Source organism: Grampus griseus (genome assembly GCF_964374135.1).
Source record: "Grampus griseus genome assembly, chromosome: 16".
Taxonomy (NCBI): domain Eukaryota; kingdom Metazoa; phylum Chordata; class Mammalia; order Artiodactyla; family Delphinidae; genus Grampus; species Grampus griseus.
This window is the reverse complement of record NC_139010.1, coordinates 80,335,360-80,358,988: the sequence shown is the minus strand read 5'-3', so window position 1 is coordinate 80,358,988 and position 23,629 is coordinate 80,335,360. Positions and strand designations below refer to the sequence as shown.

Genomic DNA, 23,629 nt, shown 5'->3' with positions numbered 1-23,629 from the left:
CAAAATGTTCCTATAGAATAATAGGAATTAAAACAGTGTGGTGTTGGCTCAGGAATGGACAGATGGAGGTTCGCCTCAGTGGACCAGCATAGAGAACATGGAGATGGAGCCACAGACATATGTGGGCATTCGATATCTGACAAGGTGACATTTCAAATCAGTCAGAAAAGGAAAATGGTGGTGAAGAACAGCTGTCTCTTAGTTTGTGGAGAAGGTTGGATGCCAACCTCATACCTCCACAAGAATGAATTCCAATTTAGATTAAATAACTAATTCTAAGAACTAATTCTAAGAAATAGAAGGAAATAAGAGAGGACATATGTATAACGTTGAAGAAAGCCATCTTAAGCAATACACAATATGCATAAATTTGTATAAGAATTGGAAACTCTTGTAATAAATACAATAAAAGATATCGTAAGTCAGTTAAGAAGACATTTCTCACATAATTAATATCCTGAATATATAAAGAACTTCCAGAATCAATAAGAAAAAGTCAAAATAACAAATGTACTACAGCACTCCCTTCCTGTAATTGCCTTTTCAGATGATTCCAAAATTTTGTCCTCTGTTCAGTGACAAAGAGATCATCTTGGCCCCTTTTTCTTGATATGGGATTTCCCTGGCCACTCAGTCCCATCCGGCCCTCTTTCTTAGCAAAGTCAAGGTGGTCTTTGGAATGTTGTCCCTGTCAGGCAGGACAACTGGACACCCTGCCCTGCCCTGGAAAAAGTGATTAACTGTGGTCCTGATTGAAGGAGCTGTGTGCTGAGGCTGAAACCCCAGTGTCCACTTCTCCTGTCCCTTAGAAGACGCAGCCCTTTGCCTCGGGACCGCACGCCGCTGGCATTCAGAGGCCTTGAATGAGGAACACTAAGTGCACTTAGCGTTTCTTGCCAGCCAGCCACTTAACTGGGGCTGCAACATAACATTTGTTCAACAATAAAATTAACCTTGATTCCGGACAGCTATCTATCTTCACTAAGGACGTGTCCGTGCCATGGTTTCTTTTTGCAAGTGACATTATTAAAGAAATGGAATATTGCAGGCATGTCACCCAAGGACTTTGGTCTTAGAAAACCTTCCTATTTTTCTCTCCTGCTAGGAGTCTTTCTGCTCTCAGTTGGGCAGTTCATCGAGGTACCCGCTATCTCTCCTCACCCCCTTCTTCTCATAGCCTTTTCTGTTTTCATAAGCCATAGATTTGGCCTCATTTTATTGCATTTCACAGTGTGCTTAATTACCCCACACGGTTCCTCATCTCATTACAAAGGACAATTTGTAATGCGGAAAATGGCAATGTGATTTGTTCAGCTGCTGGAGTTTGTAAAACCTTCCGCATCAGGGCTTTCCTGAAGGGTGTCAGAGAGACGAGAATGGAACCGGGATGCGATTAGAAACCCTGTTGATAATCTCTAAGTAAATCAGATATTCCTGCCATAGATCCTGGCTGGGTCACGTGGGGCTGGCATGAAACATTAAGACCGCTGGCTGGTTCAATATTTTATGCGAAAGGAAATTCTGTAGCTGAAAACAAGATGATTGGAGGCCATTGGTTTATTGTGAGTGGGCAAGAAGACAGCATGACTGAACCGACTTTCTCCTCCTTTCAGGGTCACTGTTACTACCATGGACACGTGCAGGGCTATTCTGGTTCCACGGTCAGTCTCAGCACTTGTTCTGGTCTCAGGTAAGTGACCTTGACAGTGGCAGCTCTGGCCTTAAGCACAGCTACCGCAGACCACCCCCTTCTCCAACCGCTCTAAAGCACTAGAGTGACGGACCTCGCCCCTGCCTGGCAGAACCGAGGAGCCCTTGCCCGGCAACGTGGAGGGCACCGCAGCCCCCCACTCCCATCTCAGCTCGCCTTCCTTCGCCGCTCCTCTTTCAAGGCTGTTCTCAGGCCTTGTAGGTTGGCTGGGTTTCAGCAGCCAAGGATTTGGGGAATATCTTTTGTTTTTGTGGCTTGATTCCAAACAACTCCCAGTGTTAAAAAAATAGGACATTAGGTATTAGCATTTCAGCTGCTTGCTTAATAAAAATGAAAAGGGCCTCTTCTCACTAGGACACAAAGTGAGGGGCTGACTGAGCACAGATCCAGGTGAGCTGAGTACGGGCCTGGGTGGCAGGGGCCCCTGCCCGATGCAGGAAACAATCCCTTCTGCTGCCGAGGACAAGCCAGCCCTGCCTTCCAGTCGCAGCAACCGGCCCCGGCGGGCTCTGTGGGCTCCCCAGGCAGACCAGTCTGTTGACAGATTCCCAGCTGCCTCAGCCTCTTGACTGGGTTTATCTATCTAGTTTGTGAACTAGCAGCTTGTGTCCTCAAAGTCCTGCTTTGCTTTGGCCGCTGCCACCAGAGTGCAGGTCTGTGGAGGGAAGGACGGAGGGCCCGGGACAGCGGCGGCCCAGGGAATGCGGGACTGTGCGCCGTGGGTCTGCGAGTACTGCATGCCATGGCGGAGAAGGAACCTCGGTGCACACCCCGTACACACAACATACACACCACAGACACACAATATACCACATACACCACATTCACACCACAGACACACACACAATATACCACACACACCACACACACACAACAGACACACCACACACACACAATATACCACACACACAACATACACACCACACACACAATATACCACACACACACACAACACCACACACACACAATATACCACACACACAACATACACACCACAGACACATACATAATATGCCACACACACCACACACAAAACATACACACCACAGACATACACACAATATACCACACACACCACACACAACATACACACCACAGACACACACACAATATACTGTGCACACCACACACAAAACATACACACCACACACACAATATACCACACACACCACATTCACACCACAGACACATACATAATATACCACACACACCACATACACACCACAGACACACACACAATATACCACACACACCACACACAACATACACACCACAGACACACACAATATACCACACACACCACACACAAAACATACACACCACAGACACACAATATACCACACACCACACACACAACATACACACCACACACACAATATACACATCACACACACAACATACCACACACACCACACACAACATACACACCACACACAATATACCACACACACAACATACACACCACACACACATACACAATATACCACACACACCACACAATATACTACACATACCACACATACACACCTTAGCACACACGTACCACACACTATATACCACACACCACAACACACACAGTACAAGCACCACAGACACCCTGTAACACACACACAATTTATCGCACACAACATACCACACATATCAACACAACACACACACAACATGCCACACACAACATACCCCAGGCACACAATGCACCTTGGACAACTCAGCACACTTAACACACTAAACACAACGGGAGCGAAGTGGAGATCACGGGCCCTGGTCGGGGTTTAGCGACTGTGGATGGAGACAGATGCCCCGCGCCGGGGAGCGGAGGCGGCGCTCTTGGCAGCCTCGCCTCCTGTGAGTCCTGCCGCGCTGTGAGCGTTTACAGGTACTCTTGAATTAATGAGTAATCGCATTGGCGGCTCTTACGGACAGACAGTACAGCCGCTAGTGGACGGAATTCTCCAGAATAACAGCACCTGAGTCTGGCCGCGGCCTGGCCAGCACGCGCAGCCCTGGGCCCGGCTGGCAGCTGGACCGGCCTGAGGGAGGGTGCAGCCGGGCCTCCGGCTGCACATCCCCATGCCCGTCCTTTCCTGGGGCGTCCCTGCCCCACGTGCACACCACACACACAACCCCCCGCCGACCCCCAACACGTGTCCCCCCGGCCGCTGCTGTTCTTCGTGGCGTGGGCCACCTGCGCGCCTTACATGTACGTGAAGGAGGGCAGCGCCGTGTGCCCTGCGGTCGGCGTCTGCACTCAGCATCGTTTGGGCATCATCCTTCCTGGCGCGTGAGGGGCGGCCTCTTCCCTCACCACGCACTTACTTCCGTTCCACAGACACCCGCGCTTCCTCTCGTTTTCTCCGCCATGTGCATTTAGGTGGTTTCCAGTCTCTCTCAGCTGCCAATGACCGGCCCCGCAGGCCTCAGGCTCCGTGACCCGGGCGTGGCTCCAATGGAGGCGCCTGAAGGAGGGAAGGGTGTGACCTGCACAGTCCTGCCGCCGTGTCCTGCCAGCGTGCCCGCCCGGTTTCCACTCTGACCATCAGAGGACGGGGGTTCTGTTTCCTCACGTCCCCCCCAGTCCTTGAGATACCGGATCCATTTTTAAGTATTTACCATTGGAATCTAACAGTCTGTTCAGAACTGGCTCCCCTGCCCCTTCGCCCGCTCCAGTCCCACACAGGGAAACCACAGCAGCAAACGTGGACTGGGGCGAGGAGGTGATGGGAACATTCAGGAACGCGTCAGGGGGAGGGCAGTTCGAGGGGGACCATGAGTCTCCAGGGCACAGTGGGAAGGTTTGAGGGGCAGAGGGAGGAGGGTGGGATCAGTTAGAGGACTGAAGGGCTGTGTGGGACTAAGGGCCCAGCTCTCCTGGAAAACCAGGCACAGGCACCTGGAGGACACAGAGATGAAGGACAGGGTGGGGTCAGCCCTGCTGGCATCTGGGCCAAGGTGACAGACCAATTGGAGGTAGGCCCTCTGGGATCATCAGATAGACGTCCATGTCCCGGAGCACAATAGCCCAAGCAGTGACCCGTCACTGGGCCTCTCTGAGCGCCAGTTGCCTTGTATTTAAAATGGAGATAAAGACTCTAGCCGAGACTGGTGGTTGTGAAAATAAGTACAATGACCCATAGGAAAGCCCAGCCCTGTGCCTGACCTTGAGTGAGCAGCCAATGGAAGAACCATCAGCCACCTGAGACGGTCTTAACATTCTTTGATTCTGGGACTGGGCCAGTCAGGGAGGTGTGAACATGCCGTGCTTCTGGGTTAATTCCATGCAGAGCTACACTGCTCCTACGAGAGCCAGGTGGAGCACACAGGACCACACACACCTGAGAATTACAGTCACCCCTCTCCTGTGTGGTGTCCAATACACCTGAAAGTAGAGAGTCTCTAACACATACATGGGAAGTCAGAACTTTACTGTCACACCTCTCTGGAACCTAAAAGATGGACCTGTGTTGAAGGCTAGATATTTCCAACCTTCAAATTAACATAGAGGTCACTGTGTGCAAAGAACATAAAAGCTAATTCAAACTGGCTTAAAGACCGAGCATAGAGGTAGATTCATGCTATCGAAAAGTCCAGAGACGGCTTCAGGTATGACTGGTTACAGGGCCTAACTGATGTTATCAGAATCCATTCTCTGTCCATCTTTGGCCCCTACCTTCTTCTGTGTTGATTTCATTCTCAGGCACTGTTTATTTTTGCGGTGACAGAGGGTCTTCAGGCAGCTCCAGACTTACATCCTCAGAGGGCAAGTAGAAGAAAGGACCCTTCTTTTAAGCTCAGCAAAAGTCCTCAAAGTGCAACTTATTGTCCTTCATTGGGTCGTGGGCCCCTCCCTGAAACAATCAGGCTCTAGGCGGGCGGGCTTCAGTAGTTGTGGCACGTGGGCTCAGTAGTTGTGGCTTGCGGGCTCTAGAGTGCAGGCTCAGTAGTTGTGGCACACGGGCTCAGTTGCTCCGCGGTATGTGGGATCTTCCCGGACCAGGGCTCGAACCCGTGTCCCCTGCATTGGCAGGCGGACTCCCAGCCACTGTGCCACCAGGGAAGTGGTGGGTGGGATGCTCTAATTTAACAGGTTATGTGCCCAACCCCTGGGCCAGGCTGAGTGTGAACCACACCCAGCCTCAGGGGCTGGTGCGGGCTGGGGAGAAGGGTGGGTACATGAAGGAAAACCAGAAAAAGGACAGATGAGCGCCAGGGACACACAGAAACTACAGGCCAACTCCAACAACAGCTTCCACATGTTTGTGAAAACTCTAAGCTAGCGAAACTGAGACCAGGCGTAAATGGAGACGTCCGGGTTGGTCTGTTAACTTTCAGGTGGTTTTCATAGGGCATCAAACCCTTGATGGATAAAGAGATGAGGGTGTCTTCAAGGGAATTCCTAATAGCTCCTTTTTACACTAAATAAAACAATCTGCAAACCAGTGACATTAACTAATTAGTTTTAAATTATGAAGATGAACGACTGGGTAGAGTATTCCTGAGTAACATTTAAATAGGACAGATCTGCCCCCTGTGCTTGGCCTTGCCACTTGCTCTCTACTCCCTGTCCTTCATCCCAGGCCTGTCCCCCAAAGGCACAGGTAACTGGCAGGGTCCCCGGTTTCTCCCTCACAGAGGGGTCCATCTCTCTGACCAGGTTCTGCAGAGCGTCTGAGTCTCAGGACCACCTCCTGTCTCCGGCACCTGGAGAATGTCCACCCGCCCCACCCCAGGTACCTGGCACAGAGCACAACTTGGCAAAGAGGAATACTGTGAAATACTTATGGCTGGGGTTCCAGGAAGAGTCAGGGGAGCGAGTGCTGCGTCGTCTGGTGTCGACCACCAAGACGGGGTGGGAACACTGACGGAGCAAGCTGCTGCGTGGGGATGGAGCTCCTGAGAATTTTAATTTCCCAGATCTTTGTGCTGTTGTTACAAAAGCAGCAGACCGTGCATCAACAGAGAAATTCCGGAGCTATGTAGTCAACTTCATGATCTTGCGAGGAGAGAATCAGACCAGAGACAAAGCTGTGTTCGATCAACTGCTTCCTGGCAAAAGAATCAATCGCGAGGGGAAATAAAAATGCAACTAGAGGAGCACCAGCCTGGTAAATTTTGAGAAAGAATATAGAATTAAAAATTATGTGAAATATGGTGTGACCCCCAAATACATCCAGAGCTAGGAATGTGGAGGAAAACTCGAGCGTCCTAGGGGATGCATTAATTAGAGCCCAGCAGATTACGGTTTTGCAGAGAAAAAGCAGAGAAGGAACATCCTGCTTTGCTTCAAAAAGGCTGATCAAAGACGGGCAGGCAGGCAAGGAAAGCTCTGTCCTGGAAGAGAGAAGAGAGGAGGGAAGCAAACAAGTCATCCTTCTTCATTTGAAGCTTGAAGGGGAAAAGATAAGGAGAGAGAAACGCATGGAGATCCCAGCAGAAAGGGGGATTAAAGAGGAAACAGCTCTTGAATGGAGGGAATGAAGTGCAACGTGGAAAACAGGTCATAAAAACGAGTGCCGCCATAGAGTTTATCCTTCCTTTGAAAGGACTCCAAGTCAAACGGGAAGTTCGGGCCATAAGTTAGTTTTGTACCATATCATGCGTCTCCCCAAGATGCCCAGCCCTCGTTAGCACGGTGTCCGCGCAGCGTCCATGGTTCTCCTGGTCTCTGTTGTTGCTCTCGCTGCTTCGTGCCTCGGCCCTGCTCCTGCATCCCTAAGCCCACGAGCATCCCCATGAGCACCAGATGCTCCTTGACACTGTCGTGCATGGGTACCATGTTCCAGTGATGCGGAGAGAATTCTGCCCCTGTCCCAGAGGAGCTTAGCCGCTGTGTTTTGTAATGGGACAGACGTCCAGTCCTGGCTCGCTCCTGCCAGGGCATCCCAATAGCCATGTCCCTGTGTCCTGATCTGATTCACAAACACCACGTTGCTGTCCCCTTCCAGCTCCCTGGTTAGAGCATGAGATCCTTAGTGGGGAAGAGCCTGTCTCTCACCGTTTCTTCCTCTTCTCTTGCTCCACCTCCGAGCTTCTGCTTGGAAATCTGGCATAAGGACTCTTGGGGGTTCACAATTTTGGAATGAGCCAAGAGTTTTCCCATCCCCTGCTGGCATGGTGGTTAAAACGAGGCTTAATTTCTTAGGGAATCACCTGTGCTTTGATCGACTTAAGGGAAGCATTCACGTAACAGATGAGGAAACTGGTATCTAGAGTTGTAAACTAGGTATTCGTTGTAATGACAACTTCATTTTTAAGTGGAGTTTAGGATACCTGAGCACGAGGTGTACACGCACTCACACCTATACACTCACGCTTTTACATGTGCTCTTGCACACAGGTGCACACGCGCAGACACACACACACACACCCCAAGGGTGATGACAAGCAGGCTATGTCATACTTTACTCTTTGCCATCATCACAATTTCTGCTTTCAGGAGGGCAGGGACAGGTGTTAGCGCCACTGCTTTACAGAGCAGCTGAGGCTCGGTCACCAGGAGCCTGGTCCTGATGCTGGAGCTCGGAGCTGCGGGTGCTCACGGCAAAGGATGCTGTCACCCCCTTCCTAGTCACAGCTGCTGTCACAGGAGAGAGGCATCTCGTGCATTGACACCAAGCCTTGGCACGTTCTCATGCGACGCTCCCTAAGCTGTAGGTAGGTGTTACATCCCTCAGATTATGGTTGAGGAAGCAAAGCCTGGGAAACTGGCTTCCCCAGAGTCCCTCAGCTGTAATGGGCAAAACTCCATCTCCAACCCAAGTCTGGCTGACTCCCTTGTTCCGTATTTGCTCCACTAGATCTTTGGCGCAACTTGGATCCAACCTTCTTTTTCAGCCCCATCGTCCTCTACCCTGAGGAACCCCTCCCCCATTCCAGCCCCACTGTTTTCTACATGTTTCCGGAACATGCCCTACACGTGTCTCACTGCCTTTATCCCTGCTGTGTCTTGGCCTGGGACACACTCCTCTCCCCATCTCTCAGTGGCTTTGGAAGGTTCACCCTCCCACCAAGGCCCAAATCAAATGATGCCTCCTCCACAAAGCCCACCCTGGCCTCCCAGCCACTCCTTGCCATGCGGCTCAACCCTACCTCGCCTGTTCCATCACAGGCAGCCCTGGCTTCCGCAGCACAGTGCCTGTAGCATAGCAGGCGCTTCCTAGAGATTTGTTCACACCCCTGGGTTAAGGCGCCCGTCCTGCTTTGGCTCCACTTACAGTCGATTACTGTACCTTGTGCTTTCACTACCCTGCTGTAAGGACCTTCAGAATAGGGAACACGTCTGCTAAGCTCTCAGCACTGGCCTTAGATGTGGGAGACGGCACAAGATGCTTTTAAAAATCCAGTGAAATAAAAATACTCAGATGCCAAGTTATTTGGTACCTGAATAAGTCCACACGTTGCTGTGTTCCTTTAATGTCTTGCATTGATTTTAATTATGTAACATAAAGTTTACTGCACCAAGTTTTACATAATGAGATCAAATATAACACAAAATGCAGGGATACTTCTTGCTCCACCACACTATTGAAAAGTAGTCAATCAACTTACTTTTCAAAGGGTAGAATTGACCAGTGTTATGGTCCATGGAATCAGAAATACCATTATAATGAAAGTAATCGTTTGCAATTTAGCCATCAGGGCCCTCACAACCATCATTTTTTAAAAAAGAAAGGAAAAGTTCTGCTTTGATGCAGTGTTGATATTTATAATTTAACAAACACATTGAATTGATCCATTTGAAGACATTGACCAGAAATCTCAGCTGAGAAAGTGAAAAAAGGATCTTAGGAGGAAAACAAGTCAGAGGGAGTGAGGCGAGTGCTGGGAAATGAGCCTCAGCCCTCCTGAGGGACTGGCCACGTCCAAGGATGCCGAGGAGTTGCCCGCCATCCTCCCTGGTACCTCTCAGCTGGACTTGGGTGTTCGCTGATCTGGGTGGATGTGGGTTTTCCAGATGTCACAGCTCAACCTAAATGGCCCATGGCAAAGTGCTCTAAGGGGCCAAAAAGTCAGGCACGTGGAGATAAACTTGCCTTTGCTGTCCTGTCTGCTAGGAAAGCAGGGCCCTGGGCCCACCCTAGCACTGTCTAGAACCTGGCACGTTATAGGTGCTCAATAAACATTGGTGGAATATATGTGCCCTCCCCGAGCCATCAAGTGGTCAGTGAAACTTAATCCCAGCCAGTTCAAATTTTAAAAAAATCTTTCAAGTGTAGTAGATCACGTTAAGAAAGAAATTAGCTTAGAGTGGGAGGTGAAGTTAATTTGACCTTGACTTCTGTTCTGTGACCTTCTGCTCCCCTAGCTTCTATCAGGCTGGGCTCGGCTGGCTCCCCTCCACCCCGCAGGCCACGCCACCTCTGGTGAGGGCTCTCCTTCTCCCTTCCTCTTCCTCCATGGAGATATTCATTCTGTCATCCTGTGTAAACATCTGTGGGAACCACAGCTGCGTTTGGAGCCCTTCTGCACCATCTCCAAGGCTGCTCTGGTCCCCACCCTGAAGGACCCCCAAGGTCAATCTCAGTTCTCCCAGGCTCTACTCTCATTCAAAATTCAGAATGTCCAAATCCCAACTCCCTGGTCCCCAGACTGGCCCCCCACCCCCGAACTCTTTTCCATTCAAGGTCCAGCCCATCCCAGGCTCCTAGCTTGGCCCCCGGGGGGATCTCTGATAACCTCTGGCAGTCACCAGCCCCTCCCACGCCCACCCCTTACAGCATCTCCCTCATCCATCTCCCCTTCCCCATTCCCCCGTCGCCACCCCAGAGCAGCCCTCCCTCCCTCCAGGATTTTCAAATTGCGTCGCACCCATGCTTCCTCCACCCTTCCCTTCCCATCCATCTTACACATTGCAGAAGGTCGTGTTTCAAAAACACCGCTCGAACATAAGTCCCGCCACCCTCTGCACTCAAAACCACACGGCTCCCCATGGCCTACATGTCAGAGCCCCTGTTCACCCACGTGCTTGTGCAACAGTGTTTTCACGGGTGTTTAGACATCACCTCCTCACACACTGATCATTGCAGCCAGACATCATTTTAATAGGAGGAAGCAAGTTCCGTGAAGTAGTTGTACACAAAACCACACGGGAAACTCGGCAGAAGGGCCCAGGGAATCCTGCAGGGAGGTATGGCTAACCTGGACCTCAGAGGTTATGCTTCAGCCTGGAAGACTCTGCCCGAGGGCTGCCCGGGAACGGTGGGAGCCTTTGGGTGAAGACGTGGCCCCAAAGCAGCTGCATCCCGCAGGCCAGAGGGGTGGCTGCCACCGGTTACAAGGCAAGGAGCCGGTGGATTTGATAGAGGTCCTGGGATGGAGGTGGGGAAAGGCAGAGGAAGAGGGGCCAGCAAGAGACAAGTCCCAGCAGTTGGGAGCTGGAAGTGCATAGAAGACACAATATTGTCTTCTGCGCAAAGCGTGTGCGGCACGGTGGGTGACGAGGCCACAGGTGCAGCCCGAGGTCTAAAGCCAACGTGAGCGCCTTGCCTGGCATCGACCACCGCCCGGGTCCAGTGCCCGCCCTCCTTCTGTGGCCCCGCTATCCTTCCGCACGTCTCCGTTTCAGCCCCAGTGTTTCTGAGCACACGCTGACCTTTCTCTCACTGCACTCTTGCTTCTTCGAGGCCGTTCACCTGACCCCTGAGCTCCCCACACCTGCAGGTCCCCCCCATCCTCCAGAACTCCCTTCAAGGCCCCCGTTTCACATGGGCTGTTTGTCAACCATTCCTAGGTCAGCGCTGGGCTGACTGCCCAGCCTCTGGGCAGCGCTGAGTTTCTCTGGCATTTTGCACTTGGAATTCAGCTGTGCCCACCCTGGCACGAGTCCTCGGTGACTCAGGAGAGGGGCTGACCATCCAGAGTGGCCAAAGACAAGGGAGCAGGCTTGAGAGCCGGGTCCGTCTGGGGAATCCTGGCTCTGCCACTGACCAACTGTGTGCCTGTGTTGGTTTCCTAGGGCTGCCGTAACAAATGACCGCAAAGTGGGGGGCTTTAAGGCAACAGAAATGTCTTCTCTCGCAGTTCTGGAGGCCAGAAGCCTGAAATCAAGGTGTTGGCAGGGTTGGTTCCTTTTGGAGGCTCTGAGGGAGAGTCCATGCATGCCTCCCTCCTGGTTCCTGGCAGTCCTCAGCGTTCCTGGCCTTGTGGCCGCATCCCTCCAATCTCTGCCTCTGTCCACAGGGCCTTCGCCCCTGTGTGTCTGTGTCTTCTCTTTTTTCTGTCTCTTATGGGGGGACACATGTCATTGAATTGAGGGCCCACCCTAAATCCAGGATAATCTTATCTTGATATCCTCCACTGAATCACACCTGCAAACCACTGCCCCCTGTTGTTTTTTTGTTTTTTGCTGCTCCACGCGGCACGTGGGATCTTAGTTCCCCATCCAGGGGATCGAACCTTCGCCGCCTGTATTGGAAGCATGGGAATCTTAACCACCGGACTGGTGGGGAAGTCCCCTCCCCCTTTTTGAAGGTTTATATTCACAGGTAACGGGAATGAAGACTTGGATATATCTTTTGGGGAAGCACAGAGACCATGGGCTCTCGTCATTGGCTTCCTCTTAATGAAAGGGGCTCATCATACCTGCTTTAGAGGACTGCTGTAAATATTAGAGAAAACAGGCTACAAGAGCCTGGTTCATGGCGGCAGGGAAGGGGAAGGAGTGACTGCTAAGGGTACAGGGTTTGCTTTAGGGGTGATGAAAACATTCTGGAATTAGACGGTGGTGATGTTTGTACAACTCAGTGAATATACTAAAAAACCATTGAATCGCATGCTTTGAAAGAGCGAACTTAATGCTTGGTGAATTATTTCTCAATAGAGCTGTTACTTCTAGAAAGGAGCCTGGCTCAGGGTAACCATCGGTTGTAGCTGCTATTATTATTATTGATATGCCAGTAATAGCTATTCTTTTTTTTTTAACATCTTTATTGGAGTATAATTGCTTTACATTGTTGTGTTAGTTGCTGCTGTATAACAAAGTGAATCAGCTACGCGTAGACACATGTCCCCAGATCCCCTCCCTCTTGCATCTCCCTCCTACCCTCCCTATCTCGCCCCTCTAGGTGGTCACAAAGCACTGAGCTGAGCTCCCTGTGTTATGTGGCTGCTTCCCCGATAGCTATCTGTTTTACATTTGGTAGTGTATATATGTCAGTATCACTCTCTCACCTCTCCCAGCTTCCCCTTCCCCCTCCCCGTGTCCTCAAGTCCATTCTCTACATCTGCGTCTTTATTCCTGACCTAACCCCTAGGTTCTTCAGAACCATTTTTGTTTTAGATTCCATATATGTGTTGGCATCTGGTAGTAATAGCTACCCTTCACATTTTTTATAACAGTTTGTTTTACCTCTTTATCATGTCTCCCAAACCTGATTATGACTTACATTGGAAATGGGAACCATAGGTGAGATGCCTTTATGGGTTCCGTGGGAGCTAGCCTGGTGCTCTGCACGTAGCGGGGGATAATGAATATTTGTTTTGATTATACATGAGTAGTTCCCATGGGAATTACTTATTGAAAATAAACCTGATGGTGCTACCGTGTTCACTAATACTGCTGCCATCACTGGGTATCAAACACAGATGAGGTGGGAGACCGCTTTTACCCGTGAGCTCCTTCCAAAAAGGACTGAAATTAAATTTCATGCCAACTGCATCTCTAACACGATTGGCAGCACAGTTTTGAGCCCCAAAGTCTATTTCCAAGAAAATTCAGTTAGCAATTGAACACAGAATTAGCAAGGTTAATTCCCATTTTTGAATCGTCATCTGATTACAGGTCATCAGAATCCATGTGCCACTACCCTGCTGGCCTGGGAGTAGAAAGAAAGATCATATGAAGAACAACGCCATTCAGCTGTGTTATTGCCTGACTCACGATTGCTTTGGAGATTAAAAACTGAATTTCGAGAAGGACAGAAACTTATCTTGAGGAAGTGTAGGTCCCCTGAGTTATCACTTTGAAAGCTAAGAAAATAGTAAATCTATTTAATATTTAAGCCGTTAAAATGTTAATAGATTCCTCTTTGTTTCCATTGAAGGAAAAACAATAGGGTTTTGAAATTTAAAGTAAGCCTGCCTGTTTTCAAAGCAGCAGCTCCATTTCTTCGGCCCCTTCCCCTTTGACTTCTTCCTCTGTCACAGTCATCCCTGTTTCCGGCCCTACAACCCTCTCAAGACAGCACGGAGGGAGGGAGGCAGGCAGGAGAGCGCAGGGGCTGAACATCTCAAGCCTCGGATACCTGGGTGGAGACGGGGTCCCACCTGTACCTCCAGCTACCTGTGTGCCCTCGACAGCAGGGAAAATGACCCGAGCTGTGCTCTATGGGGATCCACTGAGCCTGGATCCTAGGCAGAGTGCCATGAGGAGTGGCCCTCGTCATCCCCAACCGCCCCTCTCTTCTGCTTCTCCCATTCACCACCACTCACTGCCCCGGAAGTTGGCCTCATCCTCCCCTCAAAAGGGCCAGTCCGGTGTTCTCCAGATCCTCTTAATCTCCCCATAGAGAAGATACCCACAGTCTTCATCTTTCCCAAACATTGGCAACTGTCTTCTAACCTCTCTGCCCCTGCTCTACCAGTGGGAAGAGAACCCCACTTTCAAAGTCTGCTGGATTTAAATTCCACGCTCTGAGATACTTCCAACTCCAAGTTAACAGCTAAATACCTACGACATTCAACTTAAATTACATTCGCTTATCTAGTTTGGGGCCAGAAAGGGCTGTGAGAACATCAAATTTTCACATCTCAGAAACCCCGAATCCTTGAATTTTGTGTCCACTGTGGTTTCCAGCAATCTCTAGAGCTAAATGATTAATTATACACAAGACAGTCCAAAGCAATTATTTAATTAAGATGTATTATAGGCTGCCAATTGTTTGGAGCAAAGGGAAAGGCTTCACCCCAGTTTCTCAACATCTGGCCTTTGGATGACTTAAAAGATAAAAGGAGATACCAGAACATTTTTATGACTGAGTAACAATTTCTAGAAATTTTCCATTAAGTAGAAAATCTTTTTCGGTCATGTGCTTCTCATGATTAGAACTTGGTGACAGATTTTACTGTAAGTGTTCAACTTATTGAAATCCAATGCAAAATAGAAAATGTTGCAATGCAAAATGAAATGTCGGTGTCATTTTCTTCTCAGGGCAGGAAAGTCAGCTTTCTAGCCAATCTCTCTTTTCCCCTCAAGGGTATTCATTTTCCACTTTACCCTGGCCTTTCTTTTTTAAAGATCTTTTTCTTAATTTAGGGTTTTTCAAAATCAACTTTAATAAACAGAAATGTCCTACTACCCATTCTAAACTGAGAAATCTAAGTTTTAGTTCATAAAGAACTTTTCAAAGAAAAACATACAAGCCACCCCAGAGCTGATGACCAAAGTCCTGTCTATATGAATAGACCTACTTGGAGATACATGAAGACTGTAGTTTGGGGGGTTGAGAGTAGGGGGCCAGGGTGTAGAAGAGAACAGCTGTATGTAATGACTTTTAATCAATCTGTGGGATTTGAAAATAGCCAAAACTTCTCAGTTACGCCAAACCACACTGGCTCCCCCATCTCTGAACAGTTAAGTGTCGCGATTATTGGTAACACACAGCTTAACTCTCCAGTGTTTTCCAGCTGCCCCATGTGTCTCGGCGCGATCTTCTCAGTTAGGCTGCGGTCATCCTGGACATGATCTTGCTGTTTCTTTCACTGCCTGTAACACTTCACAAAACAGGGCTAGTGGAGTAAACCAGCTGAATAATAATGAACTGATCAGCTTGGATGGGTTCACCGGTCACGTTCACAATAAATATTTGCCAAATCAAGCCTTTTCCTTCCATACTATTTGAGGATTGAAATACTGTTGTCCCGTTAAAATTTAAGAACGATTAAATAGTCACCTATAAATGGGCCATCAATAAGCATTGGATGAGTGAATGGCTGAACAAATGAGCAATAGTGGATGTTATAGGAGCACCTTTCAGGCTCCATCCTTTGGAAACAAGCTCAGATCGTCTGAAAGAAACTGGTGGAGCGCCCGACTTTTTCAACTGTTTCTTGAGGACTAAGCTATTTCTTTTTTTTTTTTTTTTTTTTTTTTTGTGGTACGCGGGCCTCTCACTGTTGTGGCCTCTCCCATTGCGGAGCACAGGCTCCGGATACGCAGGCTCAGCGGCCAAGGCTCACGGGCCCAGCTGCTCCGCGGCATGTGGGATCTTCCTGGACTGGGATACGAACCCGTGTCCCCTGCATCAGCAGGTGGACTCTCGACCACTGCGCCACCAGGGAAGCCCTAAGCTATTTCTTAAATCCTTGGAACTGATGCCCTAAAACCTGGAGCCCACGGACCTCATCCATAGTCCGGAATCTCCTGAAATTTTCTGCAAAATACTGTGGATCTATGTAGATGTGAATTCTTCTGGGGAGAGTATAAGGAGGCTCATGTCTCAAAAAAGGCTGAGTCACTGTGTTAGAAGCATCTATTTACAATCAGATGAATTTTGCATGAAAATTGTATGCATTTATGATTGCGGTCAACTTGATCAATAACAGAAGTTGCTAGATGTGTGGGAACTCTTAGAACTGCTAGTTTACTGTTACCCAAGTTCTCATTTCTCTAAAGAAAAAACTGATTTCAACATCAAGAAGAGCCTTTTTAAGTTAAAGTACTTCTTATTCCACATTGGAAAAGAGAAAGGAAAACCAGTGTGTAGGCCGATGTTCCCCCATCACTTAAAGAAACTGACATGGCTCATTTCCAGGAAGGAGGACACAGCCTACTGGAGCTCTGTCCTGCTCCAGAGGTCAGACATGCCTTGGGATCCATGGCATAAGGCCACCTCTGTCTCTGCAAGTTAAAATATTTAGCAAATGTGTCCTTTTTTTTTTTTTTTTACATCTTTATTGGAATATAATTGCTTTGCATTGTTGTGTTACTTGCTGCTGTGTAACAAAGTGAATCAGCTATACGTATACATATATCCCCATATCCCCTCCCTCTTACGTCTGCCTCCCACCCTCCCTATCCCACCCCTCTAGGTGGTCACAAAGCACCGAGCTGATCTCCCTGTGCTATGCGGCTGCTTCCCACTAGCTATCTATTTTACATTTGGTAGTGTGTATATGTCCATGCCACTCTCTCACTTCGTCCCAGCTTACCCTTCCCCCTCCCCGTGTCCTCAAGTCCATTCTCTACGTCTGCGTCTTTATTCCTGTCCTGCCCCTAGGTTCTTCAGAACCATTTATTTTTTAGATTCCATATATATGTGTTAGCATACGGTATTTGTTTTTCTCTTTCTGACTTACTTCACTCTGTATGACAGACTCTAGGTCCATCCACCTCACTACAAATAACTCAATTTCGTTTCTTTTTATGGCTGAGTAATATTCCATTGTATATATGTGCCACATCCTCTTTATCCATTCATCGTTGATGGACATTTAGGTTGCTTCCATGTCCTGGCTATTTTTAGTAATGCTGCAATGAACATTGTGGTACATGACTCTTTTTGAATTATGGTTTTCTCGGGTTATATGCCCAGTACTCCCACAAATTAACTAAGTAAAATACCAAAAAAAGCATACTTTTCTTTAATTCTTTTTTTTCGAAGTATAGTTGATTTACAATGTTGTGTTAGTTTCTGTTGTACAGCAAAGTGATTTGGTTTTATGTAAATATATATATAAATTATATATATTATATATATGTTTTCAGATTCTTTTCCATTATAGGTTATTACAAGATAATGAATATAGTTCCCTGTTCTATGCAGTAGGACCTTGTCATTTATCTGTACTGTATATAGTAGTGTGTATCTGCTAATCCCAAACTCCTAATTTATCCCTCCCAATCCCTTAGCCTTTGATAACCGTAAGTTCAAAACAAGCATAGGTTTATACTTAACCGTATTTCAGAATCCTTTCAACTATTTAGGAAATTTAGTTGATCAGGATGAATAATTCAGGTGTAGGAATTTTCCTTTAAAAAAAAAAAAAAAGATTTCCCTCCTGAATCATGTCTGCTGATCCAGATCTAGTTATTTTCTAAGTGGATGAAACATCTTTTCTGTCAACTCTTCTCCCCAGCAGTATATCCTTGAGAAGTAAAAGACAAGCAAACGAAAAACGTAAAGACTAAACACAGTCGATTCTTTACCATAAAATATTTGAAACAAAAAACTTCGCAGACTTGGTTTTCAAAAGATTTGCAAAAATAAATCAATGCAAACATATGGCACAGGAAAGTCCTTTCTAATTCAGACCTGAGAATATAAATAAATTGGTATTTCTCCTTTTATTCTCTGAATAAGAACTGGGTTTTAGCCATGAACAAGAAACTGCCCTTAAAAGTTACCTAATTTTTCTTCTTTCTTTTTCAACAGGGGACTTATTACATTTGAAAATAAAACCTACATTTTGGAGCCAATGAAAAATGAAACCAACAGATACAAACTCTTCCCAGTGGAGAACCTGCAGAGCACCTGGGGACCCTGTGGATCAAACACAACGGGCCTCGCTATGCATGACAGGCTCCCACCGCCCTCCCAGACCTGGACAAGAAGGGTAGGAGGGAAACCCCACGTGGTGTCTCTGGGGAGCTGGGGGCTCCAGCTAGGGACACCCACTGCTAGGCCGTCTGGAGAACTTTTGCCATTTGTGTCTGAGGGCTGGAGTTATTACCCAGTTTACCTGGAGGTGGTTGCTATGATGTGGGCAGAACATAATCCGACACTGAAAGCTCCATCGTTGTATTAAACGTCAGCCTCAGACTCATTAACCTATGCTGGGTGGAGTTGAGCTCAGAGGATACAAAATCACGTCTCCGGTGAGAACCTTCTGGGCCTAGACCCAGGAGTCTGCCCCACCGTTGGGCCCCTCCATGATACACAGAACTGAACCGGAACCTCCACACCCTTGGGCAGCTCTCCCCTCTACAGGAAGAGACAGACAATATGGAGTTTTTACCAACGCAAAATTAGGGTCTTCAGAATAAGACCCTATAATTAGGGTCTTCATTAGGATTTGCACAGCATTCCCTGCCACTGCCCACTCGCCTGCCCTGGGTCTTGGTCCAGCAGTGTGGCTGAGGGGTGGTGTTTACCCCCAGTCCCTACTAGGGGGCGCCTGTCCCACTCCCCTCGAGGGGTCTCTGCTTCCTGGCCACCTGCCCCTGGGTCTGCTCATCACAGGTCTTCCCTTCTGCTGCAGGACTGGAGAGAGTAGTTGCCCTAATGGAGTCTGGACCACAGATGTCCCCCCCGACTAAGAGGTCCCCCCCTGGTGCAGCACCAGGAAACCTGCACCCCGAATGGCTGCCTGACCCTTTTACATCAGTATCACGTGGGCTCCACAGACCACAGCAGAACTCTTAAAAAGGAGTAAGGGTAGCCACATCTGGCTGGAGGCCCTGAACTCAAAAGACTACAACCCGATAGGAAGTTATAGACGACTTCCTGATTTTTCATCTCTATCTTTCCTGTTCTTCTGTTGACAAGAAATGAAGAATTCCTAGATATGATGTCACTTAACGATGTGCTTATATTTGATGGTCTGGGGGCATGTTTTCAAGGTTCCATTTGACACCCTTTGTCCTTCCTGACTTTAATTTGAGCGTTACACTGCTTACCACTCAACACTTCATAAATATTGTGCCTCTTTTTATTCCTAATCATTTTTCTCAATTCAGACAGTAAACGTTATCCTAAGCGATTTCTTCTCCTTCTTAAAATTTTCCTCCTACCTGTGGAGAGGTGTGTGTTCCCCTAACCTGCTTTTAACTGAACTGCTTTAGGACTTTTCATTTTAACTTTACATTCATTCTTTCCATCCTGATTCCACCTATATGACCCTAACTTCCTCTGTTTGTTAACATGCTCCCAAGGTTTTCTGCAGCAGGTGCTTGCAACCTCTTTTTTTCTTGTTTTTCCCCATCACACCCCGTCAGGCACTGTGGCTGACTTTGACGTTGACACTCAGTAGTGGGGGCTGAATCTCAATCCCCGAGAAAAGGACTTGAAAAGTGCCCCCACTTCCACCATCAGCAGAAACTTGACAGAATCTCCTTCCTGCTCTCCTCCCCTGAGCCATCTTAGAGTGACAGATTTAAGAGACGGAATCCCAAAGACCGGCCTCTGTGGTCCCAGGGCATGTTTGTTTCACGCTTACTCTTGCCTTTGATTCCAGACCTCAGATAAGATGTGATGAGGCCGTAGCTTTCACAGTCATAAACAAGTAGAACATTTGCATTCTGTTTTCCAGGCATCTTGATTTGAGTACCTTGTTGATCACACGTTATCCACCTTGTGTGATGTATAACTTGACAGTTTAAACGGCACTCAGATATGTTTGCCATCTCATTTGGAAGTCAGTCCTGACTTGGTCAGGCCTTGCCAGCCATATTTTAATTCTTTAACTAAGCTTACGGCTCCCTAGAACTAGGATTGGCACAGTAATTTCCAGTCATTTTGACGTGTAGAGAGATGGAGAAAACCTGAATAACAATGTTGTTTTGTTAATTATGATATGCAAGTGTAAATGAACCTTTAAATTGTAAAGGGGAGGCATTGCATGCACTTCAACACCGTTCTCAATATTCCTCTCCAGAAATAGTCGGGATTGTTTTTACGGAAGAGAAAATGTCTCTGACTTAAAGCACATCTATATTGTGAAAACAATACAAAAAACAATTTTCAAATAAGTGGAATATGTGAGAATGGAAATTATACACAAGACAGTTTGGGGCAGTACCTTTGGGAAATATGAAAGGGAAATGCTCATGTTCTATGCCCCTTACCTGCCAGACTTAACACTGCCTTTATTTATACTCAAAAATCAGTGTAACTGCATCGAACTCATCTAGTTTATGCACTGCAGCAACTGCATTTGCTTTTTCCCAGCATTTTTCTGCCCCTACTAAATGTTAACTATTGCACAGATTGGCTTGCAGACTGAGATTTTTCTGCAGATGTGTGTGTTTTTCTTCGACGAGCAGCAGGAATAAATCTGCACTCGGGGTATGCACTGGCTATAAGATAAGCTTGAGCTATTGTTTGTCATTTTTACAAGGCTTTACATTAGATTTTAGTGAGAACCCAAGTTGCTTCTGGAAGGGTGCCTGCAGTCACAGGGCTTCCTCGCCGGTTCCCTCCTCTGCAGCTTTTCAAGTCCAGCCTGCAGAGCCCCAGCCACTCAGCCCTCCTGTGACTGATCCCTCCCTGTCCATCAGCTGTTCCTTCAAAAATGCAAACGAATTTTAACAGAAGCCTGAGCAGACTCTAAAGAAGGTGAAGGCCATAAATCTGCTACTGGAGAAAAATCACATAATATATCCCGAAGGCAAATGTAAATTACTTTTGAATTATCCTCTCCAGGGATTATCTGGGCTATTGTTCCCCTCCACCAGTATGTATAATTAGGAGTCAAATGTAAAAGTCAGTGCCTTCTCTAGAAAGCCACGTTTGCTTGGGCTACTGAGTTCAAATAGGACATCTGGTCAGGGAGACCCCATAGTTTCCTCAAAGGCAGCCACTCTGAAATGAACCAGGGCTGTTGCTTTTGGGTTTCTAGACAGGCTGCCATATTGGTTTAACAGAAGTCACAGTAGTGATGGTGGGAGTAGTGTTAACAGTAATGTGTATTTTCTGTAGAGTCTAGTAATAGTTGAATATCTGCAATTGGCCAGAACCACTGGAAAACTTGTTAATTAGAGCAGACATGTTTAATTTTTCTCTAATATAACCACCCTCACCTCTGTACCACCTCTAAGAGGCCATACATACCAAGTTCCTTTACTGCCTCGGTCGTTCTTAAATCTTGGTGGATAACAGAGCCAGCACTGCTATTGCTTCCTTGGCCCTGAGCTCTGAGCATCTCTCAGTGTGAACCGAGGTTCCAAAATATCCAGGTGTGGATTCCTATTGACTCTTGTATCGACTGAAACTCTAGATGAGTAAATAACAGCTCTCACTTCTGCCGCTGGCGTTTTAGACTCAATTTCAATACTTTGCATCTGTCCCCATTAACATTCAGTTCATCAGATTCAGCCCATTCTTCCAGCATTTGTCTCGTTTGCTTGCTGGTTCTGCAGCCTGTGTTATTAGCCAGACCTCAGAGGCTGTACCCCACGCAGATATGATCTGTGCGCTTGGTCCCCATGCAAATCGTTGGTAAGGATGGTAGAGATGACCTTTCACAGCAGAGACAGGACTCAGTTCATACCTATTCATAAAGTGGCCTTAGAGGCAAGGCACGGAGCCTGGCTTGAGCCAACGATGATCTTTCTTTACTCAGAGGAAGTTAAACCAAACTTCTGATTCATCAAATTTGCTGATCTTACCGTCTATGGAAATGGTCCTGGTTGCATTGTTATTGTTTTGTTGTTGTTATCGTTTGCTTAAAACATCCAACTTGAATCTGTTTGCCTGTCTCCATCCTTACAGCCTCAAACTGTTACCTGCGCCCTCCACTTCCCCTATGGTCCTCCAATAATCCATTCTCCTCCCAGCAGCCAGAGTGATGTGTGAAGAACCTCACATTCAAGGGTCCCCCACTGCTCTCGATAATTAGATTACCGGCCAGCCTCCTCGCCATGGCCCCTGTCCTCTGTCTCCATCTTCAGCCACATCTCATCCACACTTTTCCCTCACTCATCAGACGATAGCCATCCTGCCCACTGGTACGACACTCCAAGCTCTCCCCAGCCTCAGGACTTGTGCTGTTTCAGGGACCTGGCCCATAGGAAGAGAGAGTTGCAATGAGAATTTATTGTCACCCTCATCTCGACTTGTTTTCTGACTCGGGTTGAGTTAAGTTCCCAATGCCAGAGTTCTTGTTGTAACATGTGTAGGGGTCATTCTCCCTGAGAGCTTGGCTGTGATGACTTTGAGAGGCCCAGGAACAGCTTCCCGCTTGCGCAAGACTCAAAGAACCCCTCGGTCTGCACCTCGGAGTAGAGAACGGTAGGGCCATTCTCAGAGGCTTATATACTCTTATCTGTTTGGGGAAGGGCTTTTGTGTATCATCACGCTCCCAAAATGAAAATTCAATCAAGCAACCAGTTTCAAGTGTTGCTCTATATATCAAACATTTTAAATATGATTTTTTTAACCGGATAGCCCAGATAGGTGGGAATCATGTGGAGGTAATTTAAGCCTCTCTGTGTGTGCAGCTGAGGGAAGAAGGAACCTTTGCGGCCATGAGCCAGCCACTCCCCCATGGCTTTCTATTATTATGTGGTTAGGTTTCTCTCTGAGCTAGCAATTCTCTGCATTCATGAGAAAATTTGGACTTCTCTGAAAACTGCAGAGACAGGAAAATTGGGTTCATGTGTTTGTTTTCATTATCTGGAATTGTGTATTTTCTAAATGATGATCCAAGGCCATTTGGAAATATCCCCTGGTCATTTATTTCACCCCTTTGCAGTCTGAAAGGTGTAAACATCTGAACAACCAGGGCTCTCCCTATGAGTTTTTCAATGGGAGGCTAGTTTATTTTTTCTTTAATAGAGCTATATTTTCTTCTGTAAGATGAGCTGAATCTGTTAATGGTAAATCAGGAAATTATGGGGGGAAAAGAGGCTTCTGCTTTCCAAACCTGAATAAGGAGAAGGGACAAGATCTTCACACTTCGAGAAGGTGTCTCATTTTGCATAAACCAGTGGGTACCGCTGGGGCTAATCTTCTTTCCTCTGTGTGTACGTCGTTTTCACCGTAAAGCATGCCTACAACGTATAGTTACAAAGCTTAACTTTTGTCCCTTGTAACGTTGTAAAAGTATGAGAAATTATACCTTTCATGGTGCTTTATTTTTCCTTCCTCCATAAGGTTTCCAGATTTCTTTAGGGATACCTAAATTCATGAATCAGCACAGCTGGGCCGCAAGGAGGAACACTGCTATGATACAAACATTTTTCCTGTAAAAATCTGTTTGGAAGAT

At 47.4% G+C, this 23,629-nt stretch overlaps 1 protein-coding gene across 1 annotated transcript in view; it reads left to right on the top strand.

The window, feature by feature from the left end:
- Positions 1 to 23,629, top strand: part of ADAM12 (ADAM metallopeptidase domain 12) — a gene marked incomplete at both ends in the record, with an annotated part of 387,447 nt that overhangs the window by 263,603 nt on the left and 100,215 nt on the right. The window contains 2 exons of the mRNA XM_082673912.1: positions 1,614 to 1,690; positions 18,079 to 18,259. Of these exons, the coding sequence (XP_082530038.1) occupies positions 1,614 to 1,690; positions 18,079 to 18,259 (258 nt within the window). The remainder of the gene's footprint in view (positions 1 to 1,613; positions 1,691 to 18,078; positions 18,260 to 23,629) is intronic.